The sequence below is a fragment of the Argentina silus genome (assembly GCF_951799395.1).
Source record: "Argentina silus genome assembly, chromosome: 6".
NCBI classification, from domain to species: domain Eukaryota; kingdom Metazoa; phylum Chordata; class Actinopteri; order Argentiniformes; family Argentinidae; genus Argentina; species Argentina silus.
This window is the reverse complement of record NC_139660.1, coordinates 787,906-801,310: the sequence shown is the minus strand read 5'-3', so window position 1 is coordinate 801,310 and position 13,405 is coordinate 787,906. Positions and strand designations below refer to the sequence as shown.

Sequence of the window (13,405 nt, the reverse complement as noted above, 5' to 3'; positions counted from 1 at the left end):
CTCTCTCTCAGGTACCAGGTAGCAGTGATAATCCTGATTTACCTGCTCCCCCTGCTGGTGATGCTGGTGACCTACACCCTGATCGGACAGCATACTTCATAAAGATTCATTGCTGTAATATATAATCTGCTTGTCAATGTATTTATCAGAAATGAGGAGAGTAAAACATACCTTGCCAGCAATGCTGTTCTTTGTCTGTCAGTCAATCTTTGTACCAATTATTTTCTTAACCAAGGCCAAGACGGGCTGCATACAGTACAACTACTAGAATAATGGAGATAGGACATCTACGGATATAATATTGAACGTCTGGAAAAACTCGTCATCTGTAATGTCATAAGCCATTGTTACATAGGCCTACAGACACGCCGTGTCTTACCGCGTCTCAAATCATACACGCCAAATCATTCTTATTTAATGCGCCAGTATTGTTATAATAATAATAATAATAATGTATTTATTTTGTATAGCGCTTTTCTCAGTCCTCAAACACACTACATTCCATGGAGAGAAAATAGATAAATAAAAAGTGAAACAAAAGCACAGTCAGTAAAAACAACAATGAAAATAGTTAAAGACTAAAAGGAAGTTTAAAAAGTTGGATTTTTTAGGGATCGTTTGAAGGAGAGATCGTGCTGGATTCTTTCATGTGGTTTGGGAGAGTTCTACAGAATGTGGGCTGCAGCGGAGAAAGCCCGGTGCCCCCAGGTCCGGTGTTAGTCCTGGTGATGGGGACTAGGAGGTTGGCATCAGAGGAAAGTGTGTAAATACATCGTCGGAATTTGACCTAAAGCAATCTAGCCTAGCTACTGAGTTGACTAATTTGGCGGGCTAACGGATCCTCAAAATGAATGCAACCAGCCACCTCCAATGTCGGCATTTTCAATACCCGTTATACACTCACCGGCCACTCTTACCTGATCAGATAAAGGTGAGAGCCTGTTTCTTTCTTTCTTTCTTTCTTTCTTTCTTTCTTTCTTTCTTTCTTTCCTCCCATTCTTTAGATTAAATATGTTATGACTTCCATTGAAATTTCATGCATATTTCTTTCAGCCGTATCTCGCAAATGTCCAGTCTGATACATACTCAGTTTAAACAACAACAACAACAACCTGTGTTCCATTTCTCCACTCTTCTCCTGAAGTATGCACTTGTGCACTTCCCCTCTTTAAGAGCACAGGATTGGTCTAAGCAGTACACAAATCAAATGTACGCTTCAGGAGAAGGCTTGATGCCAGTCTCTCACCGCTAGAGGGCAGACTTCTATCACCAGGCCCAGCAGAGGTGTGATCGAGGGGCTGGTGACCGCTCCTACATGGGATGCAGTGTTTTTAACTAAATACAATCTTGACAGTATTTTTGTTTTAGTTTGAGTTTATTTATTTATCATCAGAGACTGAATTGGTGGTTCTCCAATAACTCTCAGAGAGAGAGAGAGAGAGAGAGAGAGAGAGAGAGAGAGAGAGACAGAGAGAGAGAGAGAGAGAGATGCTCAGGGATTGAACCTCTATCAGTGTCACCAACCATCAATAACATTTGGTTTCCAGCTAAGAAAGGTTTCAGTCGAAGGATTCAAACATTTTCATTTTATTGAAAATAAGTAACAGATGTACTGTAAATAAGAAACGTACATGAACACATTGCAACAATAAAACACATGATAACAAAAAAATAAATAAAACTGTGGTACACGAACCTAAAAAAAAAACATAAAAAAAAACAAAAGAAACACTAATAAGATGACAAAATGTGTAAAAAAAAAAAAAGAAAAAAAAAGAAGAACGTAAAAAAGGTACCGAGCACTTGATCACTCCGCCACGGTCTTCTGTATGTACGCATAACGCAGACAAACATGGAGGTTACGGTTAAGAGAGCCTAGTAAGAGAACAGCTACACAGAGGCAAGGCATCCAATCCTGATATCTGGTGACGACGCGGCTTTTGTCCTTGTGTGTCCCGTCACCATCCACTTTGACATCTGAACAGTCTTTGACATCTGAACAGTCTTTGACACGTTTCATATCCTCACAGGAAAATAACAACAAGTCATCGCAACGCGATGTGCAAAACGATAAAGGTTCAGTCCACTACATAACGGTCTCTCACCTTTTAGAAAATGCCAGATTACTACAAGTTAAAACTGGGCACTTAGTGACATCAAAAATCTGTACACAAAATGGAGAAGAAAGAGAGAGCATGTCTTCTGGTACCGAACTTCACTATTGCTTAGCTAAGCGTCTACATACTGACTAAGGACTCATCTTATCCTACAACACGTACTGTATCTTTACATAGAGAGGATGGGAGGGGATGGAGAGGCTACCTTTCCACAGAGGAACTAGATATAAGCAGCAAACTCAACTGGTAGATGCTAAGTGGGATCCTTGGGACGACCTGACCCTACAGCCTCACACTAACCTTAACCTTAACCCTAACCGTAACCATAGTCCTTACCCAACCCTAACCGTTAACAGTTTAGAATCTCAACTTCAATGGGTTGATGTCAGAATCTAGCCATCCCAAGCATCCCGCTTAGCATCAACCATACCCAATCAGGACGTTCATATCTACAGGTAGGAGCTTGAGTATCACATCACTCTGATGGATGTGTAGAACACCAAGCTCGACAGTCAAAGTCCAATCAAAGGATACTTATATGGATGCTGCTGTGCTGTAAGTCACTCATATCCTCAAGTCCGTGTTACAATAACACAGTGGTTACAATGTTGTCTGGTGAAATATTATACAGATGAAGCAGGTCCTAATATGGTAAGTATCAACAAAATGGAAGCAGACAGAGGCGGTCCTAGGAGTGATGGGAACTAGCAGGCAGAGGTCCTAGGAGTGATGGGAACTAGCAGGCAGAGGGGGTCCTTGTAGGGATGGGAACTAGCAGACAGAGGGGGTCCTCGTAGGGATGGGAACTAGCAGCAGCTCTCTCCAGACAAGGCCATCAAGGGTGCTGTCTTGTAAACAAACAATAATCAACTATAGAAGTAGAGTTTCCCACTGCAGAGAAGAACATGTCACTGTCAGGGTATAAAGAGCTGCAGTCCTCAAGTCTGGGTCACAGCAGCCCAAGATTAAAAGATCCTGTTAGAATAAGAATCTGTTTACTTCCAGTTTACAAAGATACCACACACATGTACTGTAGGCCAAAAGAGGAAAATACCAAAGCAAAATCGTTGGTAAAGTGTCTGTCAGGTCCAGGATCAGTTTCCCCGACAGTATGCCCTGTACTGTAACATCGTTGGTAAAGTGTCTGTCAGGTCCAGGATCAGTTTCCCCGACAGTATGCCCTGTACTGTAACATCGTTGGTAAAGTGTCTGTCAGGTCCAGGATCAGTTTCCCCGACAGTATGCCCTGTACTGTAACATCGTTTGAAACGGTTCCAAAATATCAAAATTGAGTTGACAGAATTGCATACCACTGTAACAATTCTGTTTTATTTTAGACAAAGTTGATCCATCGACGTCTTAGAGAAATGTGTGCAACACCTCTGTGTGACAAATGTGTTGGATATAGAAAACAGATTAACAGCAATACAGATAAGTTACCATTTAAAACATATGTCAAAGGTCGGACTGTAAGTTTGCCCTGCGACACACCAGTTCACCTGGCGAAACCTGACCTCCCAATAGAAAAACAACGCTAGGCTACTGTTAGCTTTGGTAAATTACATTTTGAATTACTCGACTAAAAGAACATTAAGTTTCCTGAAACGCCAGTGAATCCTGAAGAACCGGCGACTAAACTAGATTAGTGAGATTCACGTTGACGACGCAGACAAGCGTTCAGAAGGAGGACTCTCTGGAGGAGGTCAGTGGTGAAGGAGGACTCTCTGGAGGAGGTCAGTGGTGAAGGAGGACTCTCTGGAGGAGGTCAGTGGTGAAGGAGGACTCTCTGGAGGAGGTCAGTGGTGAAGGAGGACTCTCTGGAGGAGGTCAGTGTTGGCGCTGAGGGGACAGGCTACTCAGTTGCCCCACCAGTACAGCTGACTGTTGAGCAGATGCTGATTGAGAGGGTGTAGAAGAAGAGAGATGGGGAGGCACTCAGAAAGCAGTCTGCGCCACAGGGTAAGTCTACAGACAGGAAGCAGTCTAGACCACAGTCTGGTACCAGTCTACAGACAGGAAGTAGTCGAGACCACAGTGTCAGTCTGGTGCCAGTCTGCAGAAAGGAAGTATAAGGGGGTTATCCTGTTACTTCTGGCCAATGGCACTCTCTTCTCCACTGGGGTGGACGCGGGTGGTGAGGTGGAGGCCAGAGGGGGCTGGGGAGGCGGTGTGTCCCCTGGCTGGCCCTGGCCCTGGCCCTGGGAGGGCGTCCTGCGGCTGGGGGAGTCCCTGGGAGCCGGGGCCGGTCCTGGGCTTTGTGGGGGCGGGGGTGGGGGTGGGGGTGGTGGGGCTGGTCAGACCCAGGCTGCTCAGGGCATCCAGAGTACCGTCAGGGTCCACCATCACGTTGATCACTGTAGGGGGTGGGTGGGGGAGGATTAGACAGAGGAGCTGGTGTGTGTGTGTGTATGGTGTGTGTGTGTGTGTATGGTGTGTGTGTGTGTGTGTGTGTGTGTGTGTATGGTGTGTGTGTGTGTGTGTGTGTGTGTGTGTGTCTTACCTTGTAGCTGCTTCTCTACTCTCTTCAGCTCCAGCAGAATAGAGGAGATCTCCTGTAAAGGTGGGAGGGGGGGGGGGGGGGGGGGGGGGAGGAGGGAGGGGGAGGAAGGCAGGGAGATAGATGAGAGTAAACAATGAATTTTAATTGTAATGGTTATGGCTGCAGAATATTAAACACTTATTTATTGAACCTTTGTTTAAGCAGGAAGTCCCTTCAGATCAATGAGGAAGACCTGGCCAAGACGGCATCTTAGCAGTAACATACAACCTCATTGGCCACATCTTAGCAGTAACACACTCTGTATGCCACTCTGGGGGAGGGGGAGGGAGAGAGAGAGAGGGAGAGGGAGAGAGAGGGGGAGGAGAGAGAAGAGAGAGGGATAGAAGAGAGAGAGAGTTGGACGTTTTGAGGAGCGGTATGTCGCTCTCAGACCTCAGTTTGCTCTCAATCTCGTCCCAGTTCCTGTCCTTGTCTTTGAACAAGATTCTGAAAACAGCAAATCAGACAGAGGAGAGTCCATCACATGTTGTCTTTGTACAGGAATAGTGCAACATATACAAATACTGTATAGATGTATAAATCTCACTGAGGAATTACCTTGACATCAATCATTTCATTTATTTCCTTTCAGAGCTTGATTTGTTACCTGATTTTGCCGGCTGTTTTGTCGACAGACTGTCTGATTTTGCCAGACAGCTGAGAGACGGAGGTGAGCAGCAGACTGTCCAACACAGCCTGTAAGACAGACAGACAGGCAGACAGACAGACAGGCAGACAGACAGGCAGGCAGACAGACAGACAGACAGACAGACAGGCAGACAGACAGACAGACAGACAGACAGACAGACAGACAGACAAACAGGCAGCCAGACAGACAGACAGACAAAACAAATAGATACAATATCAAACACGTGAATCAGAATCCTGACTGGACTAATCCATCTATGATTGTATTTCTGTAGGACTTGTATGTCATTAAAACCAGTAGCAACCCTAACTCTAACCCCAACCCTAACTCTAACCCCAACCCCAACTCTAACTCTAACCCCAACCCCAACTCTAACCCTAATTGTACTTCCAATACGCCTAAAGGAGGGAGACAAGGTAGCAAGCTCTCATTCCACCCCTCCCTCCCCTACTTCCCTCTCCCCTCCCCTCTCCCTCCCCCCCTACATTTCCTCATCTCTCCCTCCGATCCTCTCTCTCTCTCACCTCGTCTCTGTTCCAGGTGCGTCTGCGGAGGGCGTGGGGGTCCAGGCTGTCGGGGGCGCGGGGGCGGAGCTCCACAGGGCGACCGTTGATCTCAGGAGCCTTGGTCTGGACCAGGGGAGGGATCTTCCTGAAGTTCAGACTCTCATCAAACACACGGTCCACCAGCTACATCACCAGGGGAGGGGGAGAGAAGGGAGAGAGAGAGATTATTATATGACTGCTTATAACTGATTGTTCAAAACCATCAATGGAACATTATCATACAATACCCTTTAGGTTTGTTACCTGTATATATACACTGTATATTTAAAGTTTATAGTTATGAGTTGGACAATCTCAAAGAATATCTATCAAATCCATGACAAGAGTTCAGTAAAGGTTAACATTAGCAGAAGATGAAGGAATGGTCACTGGTCATGAAAGCCTGTTAGCATCATGAGCATATTGATAATAATAACATCTGGTTGTGTAACAGCTGTTAGCCTACAAGGCAAAGGGCTAAGCCAAGGCAAAGGGCTAAGCCAAGGCAAAGGGCTAAGCCAAGGCAAAGGGCTAAGCCAAGGCAAAGGGCTAAACCAAGGCAAAGGGCTAAGCCAAGGCAAAGGGCTAAGCCAAGGCCGCTGAGTGCTAGCAGAAGCAATGGAGGAGGAAGGAAGAACAGAAGGAGAGAGAGAATAAGGTAAAGTGAAGCACCTTGAGCATGCCCTCCTGCGTGCGGCCTACCTCTTCCCGGGTGTCGATGGCGGAGCCGGGCGTGGTGGCGGCTGTGCTAACCGTGGTGCTGGGCGCCGTGCCGGAGGAGCTGACCGAGTCGATCTCTCCGGCCACGTCGTGGATCTCCCTCGCCAGGATGGCCAGGTCCTTGGCCAGGTCTTGGCTGATCCTACGCACACAGGGAAATAACCTATGACATATCAGACGGGTTCGAGAACTGAGGGACACAATCTGTTCTAATAATAATAATAACAACAACAATAATACTACATTCAATTTGTATAGTGCTTTCTCATGGACTCAAAGCACTCTAAATGTCAACAAAAATATAGGAGGACAGTCACAGAACATACATAACATACATTAAAAGCCTGCCTGAACAGCTGGGTTTTTAGCAAGGTAAATAATATCAGACGGGGTTCTAGAACTCAGGGACAGAACCTGTTATAATATCACTCACAGTTCTAGAACTCAGGGACAGAACCTGTTATAATATCACTCACAGTTCTAGAACTCAGGGACAGAACCTGTTCAGACATCAGAATTAGAGAAACAATAAGGTTAAAGGTTAGTTATCTAAGAAATGTGGTTACATATTATTGGAGAGAGCGTACACCTAGCACACACACGACACAATGAACCATTCCATATCTATGCCACTAGATGGCGGTATTTTGATGTGTCACATAGGCCAAGTATGGACTCAGTGACAGAGGCACGTGATAGTTATAACGAGTGCTTATGATAATAACTGCATGTGATTACTTGTAGTTCCTTTAATTGAAAGATGAAAATGATAGAACAACAAATACCTTGTTTAAAGACTTCCTAGTACTGTCTCTCCTAGAACGAAAGCATGATACATCTCTCTCTCTCTCTCTCTCTCTCTCACTCTCTCACTCTCTCTCTCTCTCTCTCTCTCTCTCACTCTCTCTCTCTCTCTCTCTCTCTCTCTCTCCTTCTCTGCTGTCTCTTCAGTTTTCCTGTGAAGACCAGGTCAAGTAGAAGAGAGGCAGGGGATGAAGGGGGAGACAGAGGGGAGGAGGGGGGAGACAGAGGGGAGGAGGGGGAGACAGAGGGGAGGAGGGGGGAGACAGAGGGGAGGAGGGGGAGACAGAGGGGAGGAGGGGGGAGACAGAGGGGAGGAAGGGGGAGACAGAGGGGAGGAGGGGGAGACAGAGGGGAGGAAGGGGGAGATAGAGGGGAGGAGGGGGGAGGAAGGGGGAGACACTAACTGATGATCCAGCCGTCCCTCCTCCTTAGAGAAGAACACAGCAACTCTCTGTCTGGAGTGGCCAATGTTCTACAGTGTCTCATGACCACTGTGTGTGTGTGTGTGTGTGTGTGTGTGTGTGTGTGTGTGTGTGTGTGTGTGTATGTGTGTGTGTGTGTGTGTGTGTGTGTGTGTGTGTGTGTGTGTGTGTGTGTGTGTGTGTGTGCATGTGTGTGTGTGTGTGTGTGAAAGTCCCTTCTCAGATCATCATCTGGAACTGTTCATGTATCACTGCTTCAGAAACCAAGCTCTGCAGGCTGCTATTGGCTTCTGTAGTGAGGACCTTCCATGGGCATGAACATCACTACTGTAGGAGGCTTTCACTACAGTCACATTTGTCTACATCATCATAATTGATCATCATCATAAACAATTAGGCTTTTTGGTCATCATTTAAAGGTGCAATCCGTAATTCAAACAACATCAAAGCGGGCTCCCCGCCACTTCTTTTGGTAAACAGAGGGATGTTGGCTGGAGAAATATATCCACTCTCAACTTCATAGGCGGAGCTACGGAGGCACGGACTGACCTCCATAAGGTCAACATTATAGTTTTAACCATGTTATGAAGCTATACGCTGTGTGTTTACAATTGCATTGTTTAGAAACAATAGAGTAAAACAAGTCTATATTTTGGTTCTTATGGGGTAAGACAGTTGAACTAAGCTCATGACACATTTATGTTCTATTCTACAAGAATCAATTTAAAAGTCCAAACATGGACGCGCCAATTCCAGACTGATTAGGCTTGGTCATAAGGTTAGGGTTAGGCTTGGTCATAAGGTTAGGGTTAGGCTTGGTCATAAGGTTAGGGTTAGGCTTGGTCATAAGGTTAGGGTTAGGGTTGGTCATAAGGTTAGGGTTAGGCTTGGTCATAAGGTTAGGGTTAGGGTTGGTCATAAGGTTAGGGTTAGGCTTGGTCATAAGGTTAGGGTTAGGCTTGGTCATAAGGTTAGGGTTAGGGTTGGTGGTTTTAACAGAAGATTTTAGGAGAGAAAGAGTCGTACTTCCTGGCCCGATAGTGACGACTTCTGGAAGATAAGAGAGAAAACAACCCTGTCACTGGGCTGAGCTGCGAGGCGACAGGCAGACAGGTAGACAGGTAGACAGGTAGACAGGCAGACAGGTAGACAGGTAGACAGGTAGACAGGCAGACAGGCAGACAGGTAGACAGGCAGACAGGCAGACAGGTAGACAGGTAGACAGGCAGACAGGCAGACAGGCAGACAGGTAGACAGGTAGACAGGTAGACAGGCAGACAGGCAGACAGGCAGACAGGCACACAGGTAGACCAGATCATCATGCTGCACTCAGCTGCTTCAAGGCTTTCAGTCAAACAGAACCTCCAGTACTTCAACAGGCCCTGAACACACTAGGATAATAATACTATCATTCTATCATGACTGCACTGATCCTCTCTGTACTGCATGTTAAATATGTGTGTGTGTGTGTGTGTGTGTGTGTGCGCATGCATGTGTGTGTGTGTAACGCGTGTCTAATGCATGTGTTTGTCTGCATGTGTGTGTGTACTGTATGAGTGTGTATACCGGCGTGTGTGCCTGTGTGTGTGTGTGTGTGTGTGTGTGTGTGTGTGTGTGTGTGTGTGTGAGAGTAGATGAGTACCTGGCGATCTCCTCACTGTGGGCGGTCCAGTCTCTGATGTACTCCTCTTGCTCTCTCATTCGATGCTTCATGACCACGCCCCCCGGGCCAACGGCAGGGCTAGGTGTGGAGCCGGCCAATCGGGTGCCCCGTAGGACTGGGTGTGGTCGCAGGTGGGTGCGGCCGTGCTTGGGGGAGTTCCTGTTGGAGCCAAACTCCTCCTCAGAGGTGGAGCCGTACTCTGGAGGCAGACGCCGCCACCTGTTAGAGACTGCTGGGGCACACACACACACACACACACACACACACACACACACACACACACACACACACACACACACACACACACACACACACACACACACACACCACACACACACACACACACACACACACACACACACACACACACACACACACACACACACACACACACACACACACACACACACACACACACACACACACACACACACACACACACACACCACACACACACACCACACACACACACACACACACACACACACACACACACACACACACACACACACACACACACACACACACACACACACACACACACACCACACACACACACATACACGCATGCACACACGTATACACATACACACACACACACACACACACACACATACACCACACACACACACACACACACACACACACACACACATACACGCACGCACACACACACACACACACACACACATACACACACACACACAGTTAGTTAGGGTTCATTGAATATATACTATAATGTTATTATTGGTTAAATTGTCAAAGGCAGCTTCCTTATCCAATGAGAGCCAGCCAGGGAGTGAGTCAGACACTGGGGGTGTAGGAGGTTACATATGTGGGGTCCACTAACATGTAGCATGTAGCATGTCTCCATGACCACTAGTCTGTGCATACAAGTATACAGTGAAATGCAAAAATGGAACGGAATGGAATGCATGGAAGGGAATAAGGCAGGGTATCAAACACACGTGAATGATACCATTCCACATTAGGTTCCATGCACTGCAATGAGCTCTTCCTCCGATTTCTACCTCCACCAGCCTCCCCTGTGTTACATGTACTCATCACAGGGCCTGGGACCTGAGTCTAGGCTTTAGCTCTGGGGGCTAAAACAGATGACCCGGGTTTCAAATCTGGTCATTCAAACATGGAGAGATCAAGTTGTCATGAAACCAAGGATCATGATCATGTACATGTACATGTGTGAACCCTGGGAAATGGAGTTCCAGGAATTACAGTCCTATGGCATCAGCACCAAGCCTTACTTGTTGCCTTGTTGTCATAGCAGCAGTGATATGATGGTATGTTGTTGTGTATATTGTGTTGTTAAGCAGTATAATGTTGTTGTAAACCACACCGTGAGAGATGCAAGTGGACCCAGATGTAAATATTCACTGACTGATATCTAGACTCTGAACTGTAAAGAAATGTCTGAACTCTGGATAGAATTCCAGTGATGGTCTCTTATTTTGAAAAGCTATTATCCCAGTGTGTGTTCTAATTGGCTGAAATGACTCTATGGTAACCATAGTCAGTGCCCTGTGGAGTTTGTAGACAAAAAATAAATAAATAAATAAATATTTGTCAAGGTGGAGAACAAACTCAGTTCAGTCTATCACTGCCAGAATAGGAACGAGAAGCTGCCTGAGTCTCACGTGTGGTCAGCCAATCACTCGCTCCTCTGATTCTGACACGATTACATCCACACACCCCTTTTAACAGTCTTTTTAATATCCCTCCATCTTCCTCTTTTAAAGCCCCCCAAAAAAATACATATGCTATAATTTCAAGGGGCCAGGAGGTTTTGGTGGCCAGGTCACATGGTCAGGAAAAACTCCAGGCCCCAGTTTATGCCTGGAACCATTGAAGTTGGAAACAGAGACTCAGCAAGCCCAGAGGTATCCATGGTTACCGTGGTCAGATTGAACGATAGTCCCGTATAACAGCAACCTGACAGAGCAGAGCAGGTCCCCTCCTGACCCCCGCCCCCCCCTCCTGCCCTCCTCTCTCCTCCTGCCCTCCTCTCTCCTCCCTCCATAGAGGACTTACCTGAACCCCCCCCTCCTTCTCCCCCATCACTCCCCCAGGTCCCCTCCTGCCCTCCTCTCTCCTCCCTCCATTGTGGAGTTATCTGAGCCCACCATCACTACCCCAGGTCCTCTCCTGACCTCCCCTTCTTCTCCAGGATAGGAGAAGTGGACAGGACCTGACCTTTACTCTGACCTGTAGACCCCACGGTCGTCATAGCACCAGCACAAACAGTAGGCTTTTCACTAATGTATTAGGAGTATAACAGCTGTTTGGTCATCCTGAGATAGTAGTGTTCTCTGCTCCCCTCTAGTGGATGGAAGAGAGAGCAACAACACTACTGGATTTCAGTCACTGCTCTGCTTGTACACAAGACAGACCAGTGGACCACTCTGACTCTGAAGGTGAAGTACATTGTAAGTACAGCTTCCCACCCCACAATCATTCATCTCTATAAACAGTTGGTTCTTCTATCCACTTCACTGCTGTGCTGCATCACTCCTGGTCCGGAGAATCCTGGTAACTATCTGCACACATGGACTCTGATGATGGACGGTTATGTCCACTGTGTGTTGGTACAAGGCTCTAATCATTCATCAATATGCATTGTACAATATTTACATGTCACCCTCAATAAGGCAACAGAAAAGCTTTACAGTTTCAACATGACACATGATTATAGACATCAATAGGTGGAATTACAGTAAAGAATCATCTTCAATCTTCAAATGCGTTCAATCTGAGGAAAATAACAGAAAAAGGGAAGTGAGAGATAATAGGACGCTCACATACAGACTGTTGACATTAGAGATCAAAAAGACATTCAACATGTTGAAACATAATAACAAAGGACAAAACAGCAACAACAAGACATGAACAGCATACAAATACAGGGTATAAAACAACAAGACAGGCTATAAAACAGTAGGAGGCAAGCAGCAATAGGACATGTACAGCATAAAAACAGGGAATAGTGAGTGGCAGTTTTCAGTAGGTGAGAAGTGTCAGTTGTAGGCCATGGTCAACAGGTGTGTCTGTATGTCCCTCTCACATTATATATTTCCTCTTGTATCTAATTGAATGATTTCATGCGTTAATTTTCCCACAGACATATGACACTTAAGTAGCTGACACAAAAGGAGCAATGCAGCAGGACAGGAAAGAGAAAATAAACCTTTTTCTCTGTCAAGTTGGAAATGGCAATCATGTAATAAACACAAGTATACTGCGCAAACGAAAAGGGACACGGGTGAGGCCAATTCTGAAATCAGAGACAAAGGTGGGCGTGAGGCCTTGATTTTTCTTCAAATTAGCACCCACAGAGAGAACAACGCAGTACAACGTAAGATCTGAATACGACTCCTGAAAGACGAAGTACTCTTGATTCAGTTTTCTTTTTATCCAGTCTTGTCTAGTAAGCAAAACGTGTTTTATTCAAATGTATAGAATTTAGCTGCCATTCCTATTCGTTTATCAATTAATGTTATAAATATTATGCATTGGAAAAGGCAGTGCTCTGAGCAAAGTGCTGTGTAGATGCAGTATTTACAGGAATTTCAATTCGATCACGTAAATGTATTTCTTGTTCCTGTTCAATTCTTTCTTCAGTCTGCTCTCTGTGACTCCGGATCCTAATATCCTGCCGCGAGCTGCAGAGGCTGTCCCGGTATGACCCGTCAGAACAGAAACACTGGCTGGACCGACGCGGCCCGCGCCTCTCAAATAGATACGCAGCGTCCGTTAACCGGCTCGACAGCCCCGACCGACACGTGCAGAGCCTTGACGGATTTATAGTAGGAGTTATCTGTTTCACCCCGGGCAAATCAGGAGACCCTGATTCCGAACTTAACAGCTAAGACCAAAGACACATGAAACGCCACTGAAAGAATTACTTCTAGAACTTAATACCCGATGCAAT

At 46.1% G+C, this 13,405-nt stretch overlaps 1 protein-coding gene across 1 annotated transcript; it reads right to left on the bottom strand.

Moving 5' to 3' along the window:
• Positions 1-1,566: 1,566 nt before the first annotated feature.
• Positions 1,567-11,704, bottom strand: LOC310805703 (centrosomal protein of 170 kDa-like; the record flags this gene model as incomplete). Its single annotated transcript, XM_083671503.1, has 8 exons — positions 1,567-4,471; positions 4,618-4,669; positions 5,010-5,103; positions 5,264-5,352; positions 5,830-5,994; positions 6,523-6,712; positions 9,439-9,688; positions 11,683-11,704. 8 exons carry the CDS (start codon positions 11,702-11,704, stop codon positions 4,203-4,205), a joined length of 1,131 nt encoding a protein of 376 aa, XP_083527629.1. The 3' UTR covers positions 1,567-4,202.
• Positions 11,705-13,405: the final 1,701 nt, after the last annotated feature.